We start from the raw sequence: 21198 nt of genomic DNA, 5'->3' as shown, positions 1-21198 counted from the left end.
GCACCCATATGTCCTCACATGTCTTCAGCCCAGGAGAGCCAAGACAACCACGATGGTCTAGTACAGCACAGTACACGTTGCAAGTCGACGCATTGATCGTCCCTCAGGCGTACGGCCCACATGTCGCCCTACACGCATCTTCGAAGGCGAAGGAAAAAAAAAGTTGACAGGACAAGTATAAGGGCTCGCTCGCCGCAAGGAAAGGAGAGCATCAATGGACTCTACAATCATTCTCATCAGTACTGTCGCGCTTCTTCTTAGCCTCTCTCTATCAAGATGGCCCCGCTCACCAAGTTCGCTGCGCTCGCAGCTGCATGTGTAATGCCAGCCTTTGCACATCCTGGCGAGAAGCACGATCACCACAAAGTCGAGCGCGAGATCGTGGCCCGTGAACATTGGGCACATCAAGGAAAACGAGCTCTTGACTCCTGCTCTAAATCCGCTGAGGCACGACGTTTCGCTATCCGCAATGCTGAGCGCCGTGCAAAGGTTGCTCGAGAGCTGCGACAGAAGCGTGGCATCACCACTTCCGGCAAGACTATCAAACGTGCAACCGAGCTTGAACGCCGCAATGCCACTGATCTGGCCAAGTGGGAAGCCATAGATCACAACAAGACCGGCATCTACAATTACGACGTCGCAGCTCAAGAGGCCGACATCTTCGACGCTGTGACATCCCCCACCTTGGCACCAACAATCACTGATGGCCCTTACTACGTGTGGGGAGAGTTGATCAGATCCAACGTCGTTGAATCAGAATGTTCCGATGGCATCCCTCTTCATCTCGAGGTTCAATACTACGACATCGAAACTTGCAAGCCCATCCCGAATGTCTACGTGGATATCTGGAATGCCAATGCAACTGGCGTTTACAGTGGCGTCTCAGTTTCAGGAAACTATGCATCTGGTGGCTACAACTCAACGTATCTTCGAGGTATCCAGGGCACTGATCAAGATGGCGTCGCAACATTCGATACGATTTTCCCCGGTCACTACGACGGCCGTGCAACTCACACTCACCTCCTCTCTCACATGAACGTTTCCGTTCTGCCGAATAATGCTCTGCTCGTTGGCTCCGGATCCGTCACGCACATCGGCCAGCTGTTCTGGAACGAGGTCCTTCGCACTGCAGTCGAGGAGACAGAATACTACTCTGGCAACACCCAGGCTGTGACGTCCAATGCTGAGGATATGTGGTCTGTGCTGCAAGCGGATTCGAGCTATGATCCTTTCCCTGAATTTGTGTATTTGGGCGATTCGATTGAAGATGGGCTTTTTGCTTGGAAGCAAATTGGGTTGAATACTTCGGCGGATTGGAAGGAGGATGATTATTATAGCATTGCGGCTTACTTGCAGGCTGATGGAGGGCATGCGAATGCTGATAGTGGGTTTGTTGGTGGTGGAGGCGGTGGTGCTGGGAATGGGACGATGCCTTCTGGGGCGGTGGCTGCGGGGAGTGCTGCGCCGGCTGTTTGAGGTGAGCAATGATGGAGGAGAGAGGACGATGGGCGGTGCAGTGCTTGATGCGGTAGGGCCTCGAGAGGGATGGCAGGGAATGCATTAGCTGCGATGATCAATGATCGATCATGTTGCACGACTTCAGTAGCATGTGATCTGGAGTACCTAGCCCAAGCTGTAGCTAACACAGAGGGTGGTACATGCCGAAATTTGGCAACGAGCTGCGTTGGCCTGCAGTTGACTAGATCACGCGCACAGGTCGATACGTACTACTCTCATGCTCTCTTCTAAGAGGTATAACCAAAGACCTTCAAGATGCCACTGCCCTTGATAGTGACTAGTGACTGCATCATTATTTGGGTCGCGCTTGACATCATTGTGCAGCGCTACAGGACGGCAACGACACATCGACCCGTTTTCTACTGTGGCATTGAAGAGAACACTGGAAACTTGACCTCTCGAATGCTACATTAGACAACGACGAGTCTTGACAAGACACCGCATCGCAAGAATGGCCCCAACTCAACCACGTACTCTCGAGGGCAAAGTGTAAGCAGCTCATCTAAATTCTCGTTCTGCATTAGGCTGATCACATCGCAGCGCCATCGTAACAGGTGGCTCACGCGGTATAGGCTACGCCATCGCCTACGATCTCGCAGCTCGAGGCGCAAAAGTCGCCATAACATACACCTCCGATAAGTCCAAGCAAGGCGTCGACGAACTCATCTCCCGCATCAAATCCGAATGCAAGACCGAAGCCATAGAAGTTCAATGCAACCTCGGCGAAACTTCAGCTCCCAAGCTGATTGTGGATGCAACTGTTAAGGCCTTTGGCCAGAACATTGATATCCTGGTCAATAATGCTGCTGTCATTAGCGATAAAAGGATCTCCGAGATTACGCCAGAACATTTCGATGAAGTCATGCATCTCAATGCTCGAGCGCCTTTACTCATGGTTCAAGCTGTTCTTCCACATCTTCGAGCACCTGGTCGGATCATCAACATCTCTTCGGTAGGAGCTCGAGCTGGATATCCTGCGGTGGGAGTCTACAGTGCCTCGAAAGCTGCGTTGGAAGGTTTCACTCGGAATTGGGCTGCAGAACTGGGCAAAGATGGGACGACTGTCAATGCGGTCAATCCTGGACCGATTGAGACGGAGATGTTGAAGCAGGTTGCGGAGGAAACTGTGAGGCCGCAGAAGGAGGCTACGCTTGTTGAGCAGAGGGCGGGATTGCCGGAGGAGGTTGCGGAGATTGTGGGATTTTTGGCTGAGCCGAGGAGTAGTTGGGTTAGTGGGCAGTGTATTAGTGCTAGTGGCGGGTATCAGACGTATTAGCTGTGAGAGAAGAGGGCATGCGGTAGATTATAGATAGCCTTGCAGGCGTGATTGTTTGCATACATTCACAGGAATTCAGCTACAGCTTGTTTTTATTCCGGCATGGCATTTATCTCCTGCCTTGTCTACAGGTGTTTCCAGCTCAGCAAGCCTTATTCTCAGACGCTTCATTCCCTCGCATCGTGACGTGTCACTTTGTAGACCCGTCTTTCCATCCACTAAGGTGGTGGTCTTTCACAAGTTCTGAGAACCGAGCATAGACTCTAGCTCGAGGTATATCGGGACATCAAATTTGGTGCCAGTGGGGTGTTCCTCGAGACACCATTGCTGGACAGGTGTAAGCTCAAAATCATCTGTATCCGGAGAGGCTGCCCGGCTTGAGCAGGTTTCGACGGATGCCGTTTCGCCACAATTGTCATGAGCAGGATCAATCGTTCTTGCAATATCACGGAGTGCATGGCCATACATGAGGTGCTCGGTTCTGAGATTTAATCCTGTCTTCTTGGCCCTTGCTGCAGCCTGCATGGCTGTGACTGAATCGCCACCGAGCTGGGTCCAGCTGGCTTCAACGGAGATTGCATTATGACTGATCGTGAGGACTTCGGCGCAAATGTCTCGAAGAGTGATCTCCGTGTCGTTTGCTGGCGCTATCACTGCGCCCGATCTCGAGGCTCCGTTAACGTTCAGCAATGATGCTGTGAGCTCTCGTATTCGCCTGCGATCTGCCTTCCCGTTCGATGTGAGTGGTATCTCAGCCAGTGCCTTGAACACAGTTGGGATCATATAAGTAGGCAACGACTCGGCCAGTCGATTGCTGATCCCGCTGATCAATTGTTCGACAATATCTGCAGCGGCTTCTGCTTGATTCTGGCGCGGCGCCACGAATGTAGTCAGAATGGTGTCGCCGTTCAGCGGGCCCGGAATGGCCTCCACCACGACATCGGCACTGCCTCGATTTGCAGTAGAGAAACATCGCTTGACATGGCGTTCCACTTCGGCAAGATCCAGTCTCTGTCCCCGGATTACTACTTGACGATCTCGGCGCCCAACGAAGCTCAGACTTCCATCATCCTCGTATCGAGCAAGGTCTCCAGTGCGGTACACTCTACTTTGCCGGCCTGCACATGTACTCGTACCGTTTCGAAGCCAATTAGGAGCATCCACAAAGGCGTCAGAGGACTGCTCGGCTTCAGTGAGGTATCCTCTGGCTACAAGCGGCCCTTCAAGCCACAGCTCTCCCACACAGCCGATGGGAACGAGCTCTTTGCTCGAAGGATCCACGATCCACGGCACAAGACCATCTGCAACGCCAATGTGTGATGAATGAAGTGGATTGCTGGAGCCAAGCGCAGTTGAAGTACACTCGGTTGCGCTGTAGGCATTACGATACTGCTTCACGTTGTGCTGAAGTCTCTCAAGCAGCTCTGCACTGGGCTCCTCTCCAAAGATCTGGATAGCATCCAACTTACGAAGAGCTTCAACATCCAGAGAAGCTGCTATCGCTGGCGTTGTCGACAGGAAATTCGCATTGAGGTCGAGCACAGCTCCGGGAATGTCTGTTCTCCATTCTTCGTTGGGAATGCACAGACAGCCACCAGCGTACAGTGTGTGAAAGAGGTTGTGCCAGGCCATATCGGAGCCATAAGGGGAGACATCAAGATTCCGACTGGTGTCGATCAGGCCAACGGTCTTTGCTTGATGATGCAGCGCACTACAAAAGTTGGCATGGGTGACGATGACTCCCTTCGGCGGGCCAGAGCTCCCACTCTTGAAAGCAACATAGAGTGCATCGTCCGGTCTGACAAGCTCAAAAGTGTCCTCTTCGCTCTCAAGAACAATCTCGTCGATGTGTGCATGATCAACAATCATGAGTGGTACAGGCGTCATTTCCTGAAGCAACGCTACCTGCTTGGAAGAGGTGAGAGCCAAACCAGGCTTTACCTGCTTGAGTATCGCTTGGATGCGGTCCTTCGGCAGCGTGGCATCCACCATGACTGATGTAGCGCCTGCTTTCGTGACAGCTACTGCTGCGACCGGACACCAAAGCGACTGTTCAAAGAACAGAGGCACATTTGTGTTCGGACGAACGCCCAGCTCAATCAAATGACGCGAGAGCTTTTCTGTCAATGCATCAAGCTGGCCGTACGTGAGGATTCCGTCCCAAGCTTGCAGTGCTGTCGAGGCTGGTCGCTTTGCGAAAACTGGTTTCAATATGTGATGGACGCACTTGTCAACAGACTTCGGTAGATTGCTATTCCACTTCCAGATCTGTCTCAAGTCGTTGTCCCCAGGACTCATAACGCTAGACATGCGGAGACGCGAGTCAGCCGCGGAATTACTGCAAAGTCTGCGCAGGATCGTCTCGAATTGTTGTGCAATCCTGCACATGAACTGCTCGCTGATAACACCCGAGTCGAACTTGAAACGCAGCTTGAGGTCCCCGTTATGTTGCTCGCATTCCAACACCAGTGCACAGCCAATGAAGGAGCCGAGGCCATCGCCCGCCGAGTTGTCGACAAACTCGACGCCAGAGAATAATTTGCTATTTTGAGCCACGCTCGAACTCAGATGCTCAGCTGACTGGATCATGAGCAGTGACTGGAAGCGGCAGGCGAGTCTGGCTTCGGGACTACACTGTTGAATATTCACCAGTCCTGTTTGTTCCCACTTTATCATATCGACTGCCTGCTGTTGAACACAAGTGAGGAGATCCGCAACGGAAGATCGAGGATTCACGGTGATTCGTATAGGCACCGTGGCCAATGTAGGTCCAGCAACACGATCGATGCCATGAAGGTCAGCATATCTTCCGTTGACTACAGCACCGAAGGTAGATTCAGAAGCTCCAGTGTACTGCGAGATCAATGTTGCCCAGGCGGCTCGAATGGCGGATGACAACGTGAAGCGTGGAGGAGCAGCAAGGTTGCGAATCTCATGTGCGAATCTGGAGTCGACCAAGGGTTCGTAAGATGGAGATGGCAGGGCCGGCCATTGCAGAGACTCCAATCCATCGAACTGGTTACGCCAATACGCAACACCAGCTCCATGCTGCGTCACGTCCGAGACATGACTTACGAAGTGCTGGATAGAATTCAAAGGCTGATGTGGCTCTTCGAAGTAATGACGTTCAAGGTTCTGCAAGAGTAATGGCAAAGTCCATTGGTCGTAGACAGCTTGGTGAGCTGTCCATACCAATGCTCCGTCCGAAGAGTCGACCTGAATCTCAGGATGATTGAGCAAAGATCCAAGTTCCGTTTCTGTTCCTGGCTCCAGGTTTCTGGAGTCGCATTTCAACCAGTAAACAGGCTCATCGACTACAACTTGCATGATGCCCAGACCAGGGATATCAATGATTCTGGTGCGCAATATCTGGGTCTCTTCCACTAGTCTGGCCCATGCGCGCTGGAGACGTCCGACTGAAATTCCTTGACGAAGATGAATCTTGATGCGGCATACAAACGCACCTTTTTGACGCGATGACAAAGCCATAAGTGTCCTTTGCATTGGAGTGCAAGGATATACGTCCTCAACCTGAGAGGTGTGTACTCCGCATAGTCTGGCAGCCTCCTCCCGAGCGAGCTCAGCAGAGATCGTGAGCAGAGAAAATGGAGCGATCTCGTCCTTGACTTTCATTGGCACAGTCGCTGTGAAGTGGGACAGCGCTAGCCGGCTGAGTTGTTCGAGGGTCGAAGCGCGGAAGATGTCAGCGACGGTGAGGGCCAGGCCATGCTCTCTTGCAGCAGAAACTAGGTTCATGGCTTTGAAGCTATCGCCACCAACGCTGGACCATTCGCTGTCCGAAGATATTGAAGAGGGAGGAAGTGATAAGATGCTAGACCAAAGCTGTCGCAGCTTGATCTCTGTAGCATTTGGTGGCATTTTATAAGCGCTCAACTCGATGTTATCCTCCAGAGCCCTGGTTGACATCGATGTATTTTTTCGAGCCAAGCTGAGTGCATTGTACCGAAGTACCTGGTCTGCTGTCATAGCTTCGGCAATACCTCGAAGCCGTTTGCGGTCAGTCTTGCCCGATGCATTGAGTACCAGATCTCGAACAGGAATGTAGACTTTTGGCACCATGTATGACGGTAAAGCAATGGCGAGCGTCTTGTGCAACCTGCGGGCAATCTTGGGCAATGGAGGTAGTGCTTGATCACGAGTTGAGGATTGAGGGTCTGTGATGACTCTGCCAGCACGAGCCATGAAGGCGGCCAGAAATGGATCCTCAGATTGCCGCTTGGGGTGGATCAACTCGGCTACAACATGCCAGTCAGAGCCTGCATGCTTTCGAAGATGACTCTCGATCTTGCCAAGCTCAATTGGCAATCCACTCAGCTTGAACTGACGATATTTCCGGTCAATGTACTCGATCGTTCCATCCACATTTTGAATTACAATATCTCCAGTCTTGTAGAAGGGCTGCGTCGTTGTATCTCTGAAGCCCGGCAATGACTTGGTCCAGAGAGGAGCAGTAATGAAGGACTCCGAAGTCCTCATCGAACCTTTGAGGTACTCCTGTGCGACATTCGGCCCTTGGATCAAAAGCTCTCCGGAATGGCCAATAGGAACAAGCTGATCGTGGTTGTTGCTATCAACAACCCAGTAACGACAAGCAAATGGAAGTCCAATGTTCGAGATCTGGGACAGGGATATGTCGATACAACTAGTGATGCCCGTAGCGGCAGCAGTGCCATAGCAGTTCAGCAGGCGCACGTTACCATGCCATTTCTGAACAGCCTCAACGGTGGCGGGTTCACCCCTCAGAACCACTGTGTCTAGTGGAGAGGCTCTGGCAGGGCTCATGACCTCGGCCACAGTAGGCGTCAGATAGACGAGGTTGGCACGCATCTGAGTGAGTTGGTCCTCCATATGGTCGACGCTTCCTTGCGACGTTGGGAAGCAGACGCAGCCACCGGCCAGAAGTGTCTGAAAGATCTCGATAATGCTGACGTCTGAAGCGAGGCCCGACATTTGAAATAGCCTGGTCTCGTATGTCACTCCAAGTCGATCCATGGAGCTGATCAGGCTTGTGACGATATTCGAATGTCTGACGAGGACTGCTTTCGGCTTTCCGGTGTGTCCTGAGGAATAAGTACAGTAAGCTGGCTGATCAGGATTGACCAGCGATGATGGGGGTGATCTGTGTGGCAGGCCCTTGATAGACTGGAGATCGTGGCTGATCACTTTTCCGCTTGTGAGGGTCCGAGCTCGGACTGCAGTCGATGCGTGGGCAAGTATGGTCGGGATCTCAAGATTTTGTAGCATGTCAGCGAGACGTTCGTCCGAAAGCTCGGCATCCAAACCCAGAAAAGCGCCTCCAGCTTTGATCACTGCTAGCCTGAAGATGACCGCTTCAAAGCCCTTGCCGCAAAAGACCGGAACGACGTGTTCGGCGCGAACGCCACGTCGAGAGTAAAGATCGCTCGCAAGATGATCAGAAAGTGCATTCAGTTCACCATAGCTCATCCCGCGATCTCCGAAGCAGATTGCTGGAGCAAGAGGATTCCGAGCAGCGACCTGCCTGAAGCGGTCATGCAAAGTGCCCTTGACGACCTGTGGCGCCCTGGCATTCCATTTTTGGATCAGCCCAAGCTCGTAATTGCTTAAGTTATCACATTCGCCGATGATGCTCCTCACGGCAGTGGCATTTGCGGCCTGGGCCAGGTTCCATATCGCATTGTCAAGGACTTCCAGAATTTCGGAGGCGAACTGCATCGGGATGAGCGCCTTCTGATATATCAACCTTGCTCGCATGACCTGTTTCGAGAGGCACACTCTGAGTGTTACAGCATGATCGCTGTGCTCATCGATCACGGCTGGTATGACTTTGAGTAGAGCCTCATCCTCATCTGCTGAGTCATATGGCGGTTCATGCTGGATAGCCAAAGCGGTATTGAACAGTGATTCGCTTCCTTGACCAAGAGAAACTTGAAGAGCAGGTAGCGAGCAGGCAAAGTGAGCAATGCTGTTGGACAGATCAGCTTTGGCTTTGTCCAGGAGCGCCGCGACCTTTGAATCAAGGCCGAGGTCAAAGCGACAGGTCAGTAACGACGATAGTGGTCCCACTATTTCTTCGGCGCTATCGAAGAGATCGCGCCCAGAGTACATGTACCCGAAAGCGACGTCTTCGGAGCCAGTGAGACGGCGCAAGACCATGGCCCATGCAACTTGTATGAAGTCAGCGATTGTGACGCCGCTTTTCTGGCAGAAGCTATGCATTATGTCGACATCGTCAAATGTGGCGTCGATGTAGTTGGTATCCGAAGTAATCACTGAAGCGTTGGGTGAAGCAAACGTTGGGAGTCGGCATGCGCTGAGGTCGGCCAGATATGTCTTCCAGTATTCTCGAGACGGCTCCTCCTTTTCTCGTGACCATACGAGATACTTTGCAAAGTCATCTTCTTTTCTCAAGCTTTCCGGACTGTTGTAGGCAATTGCAAGGTGTTTGCTAATCAATGCCAGAGCCGTGGCATCAGCAAGGGCAGGATTGATTTCTAGTACGACGTTCACCTCACCCGAGTCGGGAAGAGCGCGGATCTGTAGGCGGTGAGATGGATCAGTTGGCGCCAGTTTATATTCAAGTTCCCGGCATTCATCATTGCCGTCGGACTTGACGTGGATGATAGTAGGCTTTGCTTCCCTCAGAACAATCTGCACGAATGCTGTTGTAGAACTGATTCCATTCGCGAAGATGGTCCTGAGCATAGGATGTGCTTGGCAAACGGCTTTCCAGGCCTGTTCGAGTCGTTTCATGTCAATGCTATGGTTCTCAGCAGGCGTAAGCTTGAGCAAGGCTTGATTCGTGTACACATCGTCTGTGCTCTGGGCTTGAGAGAGTAGAACCGTTTCCTGCGTGGCAGACACTGGGTGTACCACCTCGACATCATCCGGACATATTCCAAGGTCCCTAATAGCTTGCTCGATGTGCCCGGGTGCGTCAAGCTCGAGGAGTGGTATCTCTGCCCTGGTCAATCTGGGCGCTCGATTGCAGAGTAGCGTGGCCATTTCCGGCAGATACTGCTCAAGTTGTATCACAAGGTCCCTCAAGTGATCCTGATGGGCCATCTGATTGTTCCAATCAAATCTGAAGTCGATCTCTTCTGCGACAACTGCAACGACGACCGTGATGAGACCCACTTGCTTTTGCCCGCCAACACGATGCGATTCGAGTGAGGTATTTCGGTCGTAAAGCTTTAGAGAATTGTCATTCTGCGTTCTTTCATTTCTGAATCTGAACAGAATCTCCACGTCGCCGAGGAGCAAAGGTTTGTCACCTAACATCGTCTGAGCGAACGATGCGACTGCTGAGTTGAATGCTTGGCGATATGCGTCCTTTATCGCGGGAACAATATGCTCGATCGAAAAGGTCGAATCTGCGCTTTCCAGTACGACAGGAAAAAGGACGTTGAAACATCCAACTGTCCCTGCCAGATTGCAGTCGGTATGCCCTATTTGCCGTCCGTGGCCTTCTACGTATAGAGCAGGGCTTCCTCGATCTGGAAAGCTCTGCTGGAATGACATCCACAATGCTGCGAGGAGGAGCTCGGCTGGGGTGGTCTTGAACGTTTCGTTCGCAGCGTGCAATAAGAGCTCACTTGTCCCATGACTCAATTTGAATGCCGCTGTAGCTCTGTCTCCATTCAAGAAGGGTTGATCCGACATGCTCCAGACTCCGCGATCAGCTCGAGGCCACTCTAGAGCGTGGTCTGCTGTCGGGAGATTATGAGCATGACGCGTCCAGGAGCTAAATGATGCACTTCGAGGCAGTTGCACCCCAGGGTCATCCAGTAGCGCCTCAAGTTGTTGCCGTATGATGTCCCACGACACGGCATCCACTGAAAGCTGATGTGCTGTAAGTAGCAGAAAGCGGCTGTCATCGACCATGTCAATGAGTTTTGCACCAAATACAGGCTCGTCCACGATATCCCAAGACTTCTGCACCTCGTCGAAAGTAGTTATGGGTGTCAATTCATCGCCAGCTTTTCGATGCTCGAAGTGAAGTACATTCTCGACCGCCAACTTTGATTTCCACGACCCATCGCTTTGAGGGACGAAAGTGGTGCGAAGCGATGCGTGATGCCGAACAAGCCTCTGTAACGCAGTCTCGACTTCCACCGGGCTATAGGTAGACGGAAGCTCTAGCAACAAATTTTCACGAAAGCTACTGCCTGCCACTTCGTTGCTGTGCTGCAGAAAGAGCTTTTGGAACGGGCTGATGTCGAACTCCTCCTCTTCGAGCCGCTCTTCGTGCACACCCGTCATTTGCTCCGCACTTCCGATGTCACGGACCAGGTCCAACAAGCTCGAGCTTTCCAGCAAGTTGGCTATCGTAATTCGATGCCCGCGTCTCATCAAGCGTTGGGCAATTTGAATTGCACTGATCGAGTTGCCTCCCATGTCGTCGAAAGAGTGTTGCAAGTCGATCTGAGAAGTCTGCACCCTGAGGACAGAAGCACAGACTTCTTGCAGTGCCCTCTCAGCATTCGAATATGGCACATTCACAGAAGGAGACTCGTGCGAGACAGCCAAATCATCAGAAGTCAGGTCTCGACTCTCCAGCCAATTTTTGATGGCATTTCGATCCCTTTTCGGATCCGTAGTCAATGGCGACTTCTCAACTGCAATCCAGTATTTGGGAAGCATATGTGTTGGCAAGTTCTGTTTGACGTGCACTCGAATTGCCACAAGAGTCTTTCTGCTGGCGTCGCAGTCCAGTTCTTTCAGTTCTTCTTCACTTGGTAAGGACCCATCTTCCAAGCTCAGAACCGCCACCAAATATTTGTGATTGCCGACCTTGTGCAAGGCAACCACGGCCTCACGCACGGCATCACAGCTGAGGATAGCACGTTCGACCTCTTCAAGTTGGAAACGCTGGCCTCGAATCTTGACTTGATTGTCCTTACAGCCAACATATTCGATTTTACCATCAGGTAGGAAGCGTGCCAGATCGCCAGTGCGATAGAATCGCCTCTTCGCAGTTCGTAGCGGGGCCCATACAGGTGGGCTAATGAACGATTCGACGTGTTCCGCGTCCTCGTTCAGATGACCTCTGGCCACAGTCGTTCCTTCGATGACGAGCTCACCAATAGCTCCGATTGATGTCAATTTGTGTACATTCTCTGGGTCGATGAGCCACAGAGCGCAGCCTGAAGGACGACCGATAGCGTGAGGATAATGGCTCTCTGGTGAGATTATGTTGAGAGAACTTTGCATCGAAGCTTCGTTCGCGCCCCAGCCATTGACAAAAGTTACATCACTCCATATGCCGGCAGCCTTGGCGTCGATTGCCTCGCCAATCGATTGAATGGTCTTCAATGTAGGACAAGCCTCGGGCGATAGCGAGCGCAGCACTGATGGGGTCAGCTGTGCATAATTTACTTGCTTCGATATGATGTATGCGGGGAGCTTTGTGTCGCGCTCTTCGATCGAAGGTATGCAAACGCAACCTCCGAAAAGCAGTGGCCCCAGCATCTCTACCAGAAAAGCGTTGCATCTGAGCGAGGCGAATTGCAGACCTCTGATGTTAGGTCTCCACTTGAGGAAAGCTCCAAGTGTGAGCAGAGAAGTGGCTATGCTTTGATGTTCGAGCATAACGCCCTTCGGTACGCCAGTTGAGCCAGTATCAAAGAGAACGTATGCCAGTTGATCAGCGGAAATCGAAGGGAGACCAGGAACCTCGCACTCTTCGTCGAGCGATGCTGCGTGGGCCATAATCGTTGTCTCTACGAGTCCATGAATATCTTTTGACGGATCCAATGCGATAATGAATTTGGCTTTTGATTGCGCAGTGATGATCTCTTTCGTCGTTCGAGACTCAGTAGGCTCCAACGGGATGCAGCAGCCTCCTGCTTTCAAGACGGCAAGAATGGAGATGACTGCGGAGCAAGATCGTCCGCAATGTATGAGCACAGCATCCCCAGGCTTCACGCCAGAGCCAATAAGCCGCAAGGCCAGTTCTGTAGAAAGCATGTCCAATTCTTCGTATGTTGCGTTGCGATCCCAGGCCTCAATCGCTCTCTTGTTGGCGTGAAGATGTGCGCGATCCTGGAAAAGCTCATGTAGACACTGTTGAGTCGGTTGAGGCAACGTCTCATTCCATTCGAACACTTCCCTCCAATCCTCGGCGCTGATAGTTGCAAGTTCCTCGAGCTTGCGGTCTGCTGGACCTTCCAGAAATAGTTGGAGACTGTGGTCGAGTTGATGTAGCGTCCGCCTTACTTGGCGCTCACAGATGATATACGGATCATAGCTGGCATCGACTATGATGGTCCCCTCTTGAATGGAAATTTGCAGAACAAGAGCTGATAATGAGACTCCTTGGCTTTCGGCGTTCAGGAGCACATGATCGTTGACCGGCCCAGCGAGAGACGATGTGTTGATATCGAGGATTGTCGTGAACTGTGACGCGCGTCTGGACTCAGCATTCAGTGCTCGAATTTGGAGTGGATCGAATTGTAGTGCAGCATGGGAAAAAGCTTGCCGCCGTTCTTTCGCACGTTCTTTGACAAGCTCGCTGATCGTCGACTCCGGATTCACGTTCGCCTGTACCGGTATGGTAGCAATTGTCGGACCGAGAGTGGTACCAATTATGCCCAGTTGAGATGTTCGGCCGGACAAAACCAGTCCATATGCCACTGCCGATTGGCCAGTGTATATCGAAGATGTATGCGCCCAGGCAGCCTCGATGTAATAAGGCAGCTGGTTGGCGGGCGTTTTGCTGTCTGACGGAAGCTGACAGCAGTGATGAAGTGAACTTGTCGTTCGAGGAGTGTAGTTTGTAGCGACGTCGGGAAATATAGCAGCCATGTGTGGGAAACGCGGCTTCCAAAAAGCTTCAGCAGCTCGTGCGTCCACATTTTCACAGTGCTCAGCAAACTGTCGAAAGGGAGCGCGAGTTGTTGGCGCCTGTCCGTGATAGATCCGTGAGCAATCTTCGAGTATCGCCTTGATTGAAGAAGAATCGCAAACTGCATGATGTATCGTGAGTGCTACAGTGCGGTCGACGAGAGCCCATTTCGCCAAAGGGGTCCCCAGCCCCAGTCGCCGTGAGCTGTCATGCTTAAGGTATGTCTCGAATTGGTCAAAAGAGCGATCGATGGGCTCTGCATTGCGTAAGACGACCTGCACAAGTCCATGCGTTGAGCTGTCTGCAATTCTCGTTCTCAGGATGGAGTTCTGCTCTGCGACTCTCGCAATCGCATCAAGAAAGCGGATTGCGTCAATTGAAGGCTGCAATTTCCAAGACCCGCGATAGCAGTAGGCGTCACTGTAACATTCCGTTCCAGCAATGAGTATTCGTTGCAAGGGCGTACAATGGTATACATCTATTATTTCGTTAGTAGAGACCTGGCACGCCTCGGCGAGCTCTTCGAGGTCGTTATGGTCGATCGTGCTGAGTGAAAGTAGTCCTGTCATAATTTCTGTCGATGTTGTTTGATACTGGAACATGTGGAAGAGAAACGCAAAGGGAAGTCTGGCTCGTCATGCGTGTGAGATTGCCTCCATCCTGCGGCACTCTCCAGAGGCCATAGCGCTGGGCTTCAAAGCTTGTTGAACGCAGTGGTGCCATCATGGTGTCCGTACAGAGGCACTGTCGTGTGCGTGTCGGCGAATTGGGAAAGCTTGATGGTGGACGATGAGGAGAGACGTCTGGAGAATTGGGCTGCCAAGATTTGAGATCTCGGTAATTCTGACGGCGGAAGGTCCGATTCGCTAACTACCCACCACACAACTGGCGGGAGTTGCAATTGATGGGCTGTCCATGAATAATTGACCGCGTGCGAACTTCACAGGCAGTTGCCTCAGATCAATAGCTAGTCGCACACTACCAGGAATAATCGTGCGTGTTCGTGAATCAATCCAAGTCTTCAATCTGAGCGCTACGTAGTGAATGCAGAAGTAACAGTCTCGTTATCTCGCAGGCTTCCTCCAATTGAACAATCAATCGCATATTCTGTCCAGAAACATGCCCCCAACCTCTCCGCATAACATTTACTTTCCGCTGGAAAGTCCTTCTTCGATGTGAGTATCCTCCAGGATAGGAACAATGCTCTCCAACTAGCCGGTGACCGTGTACGTTGGCTGAACGGACTGGACTGGGGTAACGGTTACCACGGCTCGCAATGTGGTCGTTGCAGTGTTGATGCCAGTAGCCAGAAGGTTGGTGGTCGCTGCGCTGAGGGTCTGCACGATGGTCGTGGGGATCACGGTGACGATTGTCTGAGTAGTGATTGTGCTGACGGTGATGGTGATGGCCTGGATGGTGGCGATGGTTGTAGGCACCACTTGCACGGAAGTGACTCGCAGTGTAGTATCTAAAGAAGAGATTAGTACGCAGAGACGAGGTGAAATGTCCAAGGGCAGTGATATATACCAGGTAAAGTCGCGATATTCGTGGCGGTCACTGTCACACTCGATGTAATAGTGGTCAGTCGCGAGATTGTAGACAGTATGGTCGTTGGCACTGGCTGAAGAATCGTCGTAGTGACGAGAATGATCTGTGTGGCGACTTGAGTAGCCGCGGGCGGGAAGACTGTCGTAGCCGCGATTGCGCCGTTGCTGCCATCGTAGGCGCGCTGTTGAATTCCGGCGACGCGGTTTTGGGATCCAGCACCTGTTGCTGGGGTAAAGCCTGTTGAGTTACTCGATTTGCTTCGCCATCGTCAGTTCATCTTCGAGCTCGTTGTGGTTCTAGAGCTGACTTACAGCGCGCATGTTCCTGGCCCAGCGCCGTTGGTCGCGCCAGTGTAGGTCCAAGTGGTACAACGAGTATCGGCAGTACACTGCGTAATGCAGTCGTTGAACCCGGAGGTGGCATTGAAGGTTGCGAATGCAGTGCCAGCAGTGTCACCGCCGCAGCGCAGAACGTAGGGCAAGCCAGTGTTTGCATCGGTGACGGTACTCAGGTCTTGTTGGGCTGGACAGGTGTATGAGGACGTAAGAGGGGCGTATCTGGCGAGTTTGAGCGATGAAGCCAACAGAGGGTTGTTAGCAGCCACAAAGCTGTTCGGGGTTCCATTCGCGGTCGAGCCCTTGTAAACGCAAGTTCCCCCGCCGATACCGTTCGAGTAAGAATTGCCATTGAACGTCATTCCAGCACACGCGGTGTTGGTAGAACCTGCGCAGGCTCGTTAGTGGCGTTGTAAAAAATGGACTCGGGTACGTACACGAATCCCAGCAGTCGTTAATACCACCATATCCGACTACTTGCTGGGAAAGAGTATCCGGCGGGGTTGTATCATCACCACAACTCGTAATGTAAAGGGTTCCTCTGACATCCGAGTAAAGTGTTCTTTGACCCGCGGACTGAGCTGGGTCAGCATAATTCGGATCCTGTTCAGAGCGCACTTACGCAAGTATAGTTGTTCTGTGATACGATCCTGACGGCAGCCACGAAATCCTGATTTGGATTCCTAAAATTGCGGTATCCAGCTGGTCCGGTCTTGTAAAAACAGGTGCTAGTACCGGCATTGTAGTTGAAGGCACTGCACGTGGCATTGGCGCTACCTATATTGCATTGTTAGTACGCGGCTTTGGGAAGAACTTTCTATTACATACAACTGGCGAAACACTCATTCCAATTCGTCGCAGAAGTCTGATAGATAGTCAAGGCAGGGTCTGTCGGAGTCGTGTCGTCGTAGCATTTTATGCGATACTGCACATTATTGAGATCTGTAACTACCGTTCCATTGACCGCAGGCTGAAATTGATTAGCAGCAACCTAGTTTCTCTACGACATACACTTACGCAAGTAAAATTAGTAATTGGAGTCGCCCTAATCGCAGATATTAATCTCGCATCGTAGGTGCCGCTCCGGAATACGGGCGCGGCTTTGAAATAGCAGAGTCCAGTGGTAGTTATTGCATTCCAGGTGAAGCCACCGCACGTGGAATTGGAACTACCTATATCTTGTTGTTAGCACGCGGCTTATGAGGAACAAATTTCCCATGACATACAACTGCGGTAACACGCATTGAAAGTGGTCGACGTGGTTATATAGAGAGTCGAGGCAGTGTCGCTTGGATTTGTGTCGAAGCCACATCTCATGCGATACTGCCCGCCATCGACATCTGTAACTACCGTTCCATCGACTTCAGGCTGAGATCAATTAGTAGTGGCCCGATCGCTCCCAGGCATTCACTTACGCAACTGAAGCTGTTTGGGCGCGGACCGTTTTGGGCCGGGTCGTAGTTGGCGGCCTTGATTGCGGAGATCATTAACGTGTTGTTGCGTGTATAGAAGCCGTTGCCAGTTCCGCCCGTGTTCGCGCCCTTGTAGAAGCATGTGCCCGCGCCAGCGGTGGTCGACACGAAATCGTTACGTCGGTACGTCCAGCCGGTACAAGCGGCGTTACTGGAACCTGCGCTGGTCAGCGGCGAAGTAGAAACCGGTCTGCGTACTTACACGCGGCCCAACAGTCATTCGCATTGCTTCCGGGCTGTTGGGAAACAGCGGCGAAAGGCAAGGTCTCATCTCCACATCGGGTGACATACGCGACGCCGTTAGTATCCGTATACGTCGTGCTGCCTGACGCCTGAATTCGGTCAGCAAGGGGCAAGCATTGATTTGATTTCACTTACGCAGGCAAAGTTGTTGCTCGATGATGGAGGAACAGGGGCGACTCTGATGCCCGATACGTATGAACTCGTGCTTGGAACGAATTGGGCCCCGCCTGGTTGGTTAGCTTTGAGGGAACAAGTTCCAGTGCCGAGGCCGTTGACGCCTCCCCTGTAGGTCCAGGCAACACATGAGGGGTTGTTGCTACCTATGCCGTCTCGTCAGCATGTGGGTGAGACATATCTTAAGACGACATACAGCTGATAAAACAGTCGTTGAAGTTCGGCACCGAGGATGAAGAGATAGCCGTAGTTGGACTCGTATCACCGCCACAGCTCACGAGATACTGCGCGCCAGTATCGTCCGTAACATATCTTCCATCGACAGCAGGCTAGGATCGATCAGCAATGTCCCGGCTACTGTTACTGTTGGGTACGCAGTCTGCTTACGCAAGTCGGGTTTTGCGCGCTCACGACTTGTCTGACAGCGCCGATGTAACGGTTGTCCCAATTACGGTCTCGAAGGTTGTTTCCTCCGTTCCACCTGGCCTTGAAATTGCATGTGCCGCGTCCGTTTCCTAGAGCGACACCAAGGTATGTGAACGCAGTGCAGGTCGCATTCAAGGTGCCTACGCGGTCCGGTCAGCCATGAAGAAGTGTGTAGTATTCTTCCTCATACATGTGTCGAAACATTCATTCCAGCTCGCTACAGCCAAGGTATTGGTGCCGCCATTGGGATTCGGGTCGGCACCACAAGTTATGCGATAGTTTCCGCCCGTACTATCTGTGACGAACGTGTTGTTGTTGGCAGGCTGCAATCTCAGTCAGCTGTGATCCTTGGGCGATGCAAGACCAACATACGCAAGAGAAAGTGTTCAGCCACTGTGCGCCTCCATGGGGGATGAAGAGCGCGAAGGCCTGGAAGAAGAGCGAGTGTCTCCCGCGCATCGTGGCGGTCGAGCGGGGCCTGCTCAATGTCAAATCGTGCGAGGTGTCTGAAGGAGGACCGCCGGGAGGGTGTCTGCCATAGATAAGCGTCTGTGGCCGGTCGCGAGATATGTGCTGTGCACATCGGTGATCCCATAGATTGGATGCACCAACAACAGTCCAGCCGACGTGGAATGTTCACCCATTTCCCGGGCAATGGCTGCCAGAACGGTCGTTCTTTCGAATACTTCGAACATAGCATCTCCCGCGTCGATGCACTGTGCTGACACGTTACGTGACGTTCTCCTCAGTTAGTATATAGCAGTGCTTTGCGCAACATTTTGGTTCTTGATGTCGAGTTCCGCTCTGTTGATCGCTCAGCGCGTCCAAAAGGGCTGAACCAAGTTGCATTCCACGCCATACTCACGGGACGAAAGAGTGGCGACCTCACCTTCCCCGCAACATATCCTCGCGGAAGATGGGAAAACGCGACATTGCCGAACCGAAACAGACTTGAACGTTGGTTACCCCTATGGTAGTGATCGAGTGCACTTGAAAGCTTTTGTGCTACTCTCGCTGATGCGATACGATCTGTTTGGCATTGCGCTATATGTCAATGGAAGCGCGTCGCGAAGTCAAGTCCGAGGAATGTTTATTGGCGCGATGCTGCATGGCGTCTAATCACGAGCCAATCTTCTGCTTGACCCACTGTCCAATATTCTTGATCGACTCATCCGCTTCAGGTGCCTTACCGGCCAGGAATTCAAACACATGCTGCTGTCCTTCAGCTTCAACCAGATTCACTTCCACTCCAGCCTTCTTCGCTTTCTCTGCAAACTTGATGCCGTCGTCTAAAAGAGTGTCATGACCAGCGACCGAGATCCAGTGCGGGTTGAGTCCTTGCAAATCGCCAAACAGAGGACTGAGGACAGGATCTTTTCGGAGTTCTTGATTTCCATTCGTGTAAAGATCTGCGAGCATATTCACGAATTCTTTCGTGCCGAGTACATCCTTTTCCTTGTTGCGCGCGAGAGAATCGGAGCCTAGAGTGAGGTCGTACCAAGGCGACATGGCGACGGATGCTCCGGGAAGAGGCAGACCGCGTTTGCGAGCTTCGAGAGGCACGGCGGATACGAGTCCACCACCGCAGGAGTCACCAGCCAGGACGATACCGTCTGGTGCATAGCCCTTGTCCAGAAGCCATTCGTATGCATTGACGCAGTCGTCAAGTGGCGCCGGGTAGGGATGCTCAGGCGTCATTCTGTAGTCAATAGACAATGCATTCACGTTGCACGCCTTGGCCAGATGGGCTGTGAGCTTGCGATGGCTATTGGGACTTCCAAAGGAATAGCCGCCTCCGTGCATGAAGAGCATGACCTGTGGCGGTCAGAGGAATGGCCGAACATTTCGATGGTCAGTGTCCTAATCACCTTGTTCGGAGTAGCTCCCATTGGGCGAACCCATAGCGCTGGCCGACCAGCTACATCGTCTTCATCTCCATATGTTACACCTGGACATTCTGCAGCTGCTTTGTGGACATTGTCGTATACTGCTCGCGAGAGGAAAGGATCGCCGTCTCGAGGGAACTTGGATGCGATAACCTTGAACAGATCGGACAGTGCTTCTGACTCTTTGCTCGGGGCCATGTTTGTTGCTGTCGTAAGTTTTGTGCAATGGAAATAGTATGAGCAAAGAGCTCTCGAACACCATGTAGTTCTGGAGGGGTAGATAGATGATGTTAAGCTCTAACGTGTTTGATAAGCATGTGAGCTAGATAGAAGTGTGCCCCACGTGACCTACAGAACCTCGTAAACCTACAATTCTAGCATGTTTTTAAGGTAGTGTTTCTTAACTATTACTATATAGATTGTTATAATTTAAACTATATTATAATCGCTATATATTAAGCTTACTAAACTAAAAGTTTAGTACTACTTTTCTACTTAGTTATTATATTCTTAATAGTTTAGCTAGATTAGCTTATATACTCGCTACTAGCTTTATAGGCTCTATAAATATAGGCTATAGAGATAGTACTTTTAACTCTACTTATTTTAATTACTTTAGAGCTTTAATTAATTAATTAAAGTATTACTAGAGCTATCTATTAGCTACTTTATTTTCTTTAATATATTATACTTCTACCTTTACTTTAGTAGTTTATTCTTACTTAGTTATATACTAATTAAGCCTTTCTAACTTCTACTATTCCTTTATAATTAATTCCTATATATTAGCTAGTTTCTTAGCTTATTTCTAAGCCTTCTTCTTAGCTTATTCTATTTCTTTATTTAGCTATTATTAAGCTATAAAGTCCTTAGCTTCCTTTATTTTCTAAGAGCTATATATTATAGTACTACTTATATTTAGTTTATACTAGTTATTAATTAGACTCTTACTCTTAGTCTTATATTCCTTCTTATTAGTAATAGTCTACTTTAAGCTATTATTTTTAGCTTTAAGTATCTAGTTCTAAGCTTATATAGATAGATAGATAAAGTCTTATATTCCTAAACTAGCTCCTATTTAGATCTATATAGAGCTATCTATATATTTTTATTTAGAGAGCGAAAAGTCTTATAATATAAAAACCTATCTTCCGTTTACTTCGTATATTGTACCTATTACGGCGCTCTTAGGTATTAGGTTATTATTATATACGATTATAGATTAGTAATTCTCGAGTACCTATTTTCTTTTAGATCTAGACTCTCTTCTTTCTTTTCTTTTTCTATTTCTCTTCCTTATTTCTACTCTATTATCGGCTCTACCTCTACCTATACGAACTATTAGAGGTACTTAAGTACTATTAGGCGTTATACTACTAGTTTTATCTCTCTTATAGTTAATAGTATAGTCTATATATTTATACTTTCTATTAATCGGATAAACTCGTTCCTACTCTATACTATATTCGAGTAC

At 50.7% G+C, this 21198-nt stretch overlaps 5 protein-coding genes across 5 annotated transcripts; 2 read left to right on the top strand and 3 right to left on the bottom strand.

Annotated features, from left to right (window-relative positions):
• Nucleotides 1-276: 276 nt before the first annotated feature.
• RHO25_004022 (uncharacterized protein) lies at nt 277-1476 on the top strand (the record flags this gene model as incomplete). Its single annotated transcript, XM_023594958.2, has 1 exon — nt 277-1476. The coding sequence occupies one exon, from the start codon at nt 277-279 to the stop codon at nt 1474-1476; it is 1200 nt and encodes a 399-aa protein (XP_023456538.1).
• A 493-nt stretch (nt 1477-1969) lies between these two features.
• Nucleotides 1970-2794, top strand: RHO25_004021 (uncharacterized protein; the record flags this gene model as incomplete). Its single annotated transcript, XM_023594957.2, has 2 exons — nt 1970-2007; nt 2059-2794. The coding sequence occupies 2 exons, from the start codon at nt 1970-1972 to the stop codon at nt 2792-2794; spliced, it is 774 nt and encodes a 257-aa protein (XP_023456539.1).
• Nucleotides 2795-3028: 234 nt separating this feature from the next.
• On the bottom strand, nt 3029-14209 carry RHO25_004020 (uncharacterized protein; the record flags this gene model as incomplete). Its single annotated transcript, XM_065602505.1, has 2 exons — nt 3029-10503; nt 10552-14209. 2 exons carry the CDS (start codon nt 14207-14209, stop codon nt 3029-3031), a joined length of 11133 nt encoding a protein of 3710 aa, XP_065458577.1.
• Nucleotides 14210-14851: 642 nt separating this feature from the next.
• Nucleotides 14852-18297, bottom strand: RHO25_004019 (uncharacterized protein; the record flags this gene model as incomplete). The annotated part of the gene is made up of 15 exons (XM_023594955.1): nt 14852-15108; nt 15168-15445; nt 15500-15911; nt 15961-16099; nt 16146-16300; nt 16352-16493; nt 16541-16695; nt 16750-16891; nt 16939-17153; nt 17198-17327; nt 17374-17558; nt 17609-17741; nt 17800-17978; nt 18029-18161; nt 18211-18297. The coding sequence occupies 15 exons, from the start codon at nt 18295-18297 to the stop codon at nt 14852-14854; spliced, it is 2742 nt and encodes a 913-aa protein (XP_023456545.1).
• A 660-nt stretch (nt 18298-18957) lies between these two features.
• Nucleotides 18958-19922, bottom strand: RHO25_004018 (uncharacterized protein; the record flags this gene model as incomplete). Its single annotated transcript, XM_023594954.2, has 2 exons — nt 18958-19653; nt 19707-19922. The coding sequence occupies 2 exons, from the start codon at nt 19920-19922 to the stop codon at nt 18958-18960; spliced, it is 912 nt and encodes a 303-aa protein (XP_023456542.1).
• Nucleotides 19923-21198: the final 1276 nt, after the last annotated feature.

Source organism: Cercospora beticola, chromosome 3, assembly GCF_033473495.1.
Source record: "Cercospora beticola chromosome 3, complete sequence".
Classification (NCBI taxonomy): domain Eukaryota; kingdom Fungi; phylum Ascomycota; class Dothideomycetes; order Mycosphaerellales; family Mycosphaerellaceae; genus Cercospora; species Cercospora beticola.
The sequence above is the reverse complement of the archived record's forward strand: the minus strand, read 5'-3'. Positions and strand labels throughout refer to the sequence as shown.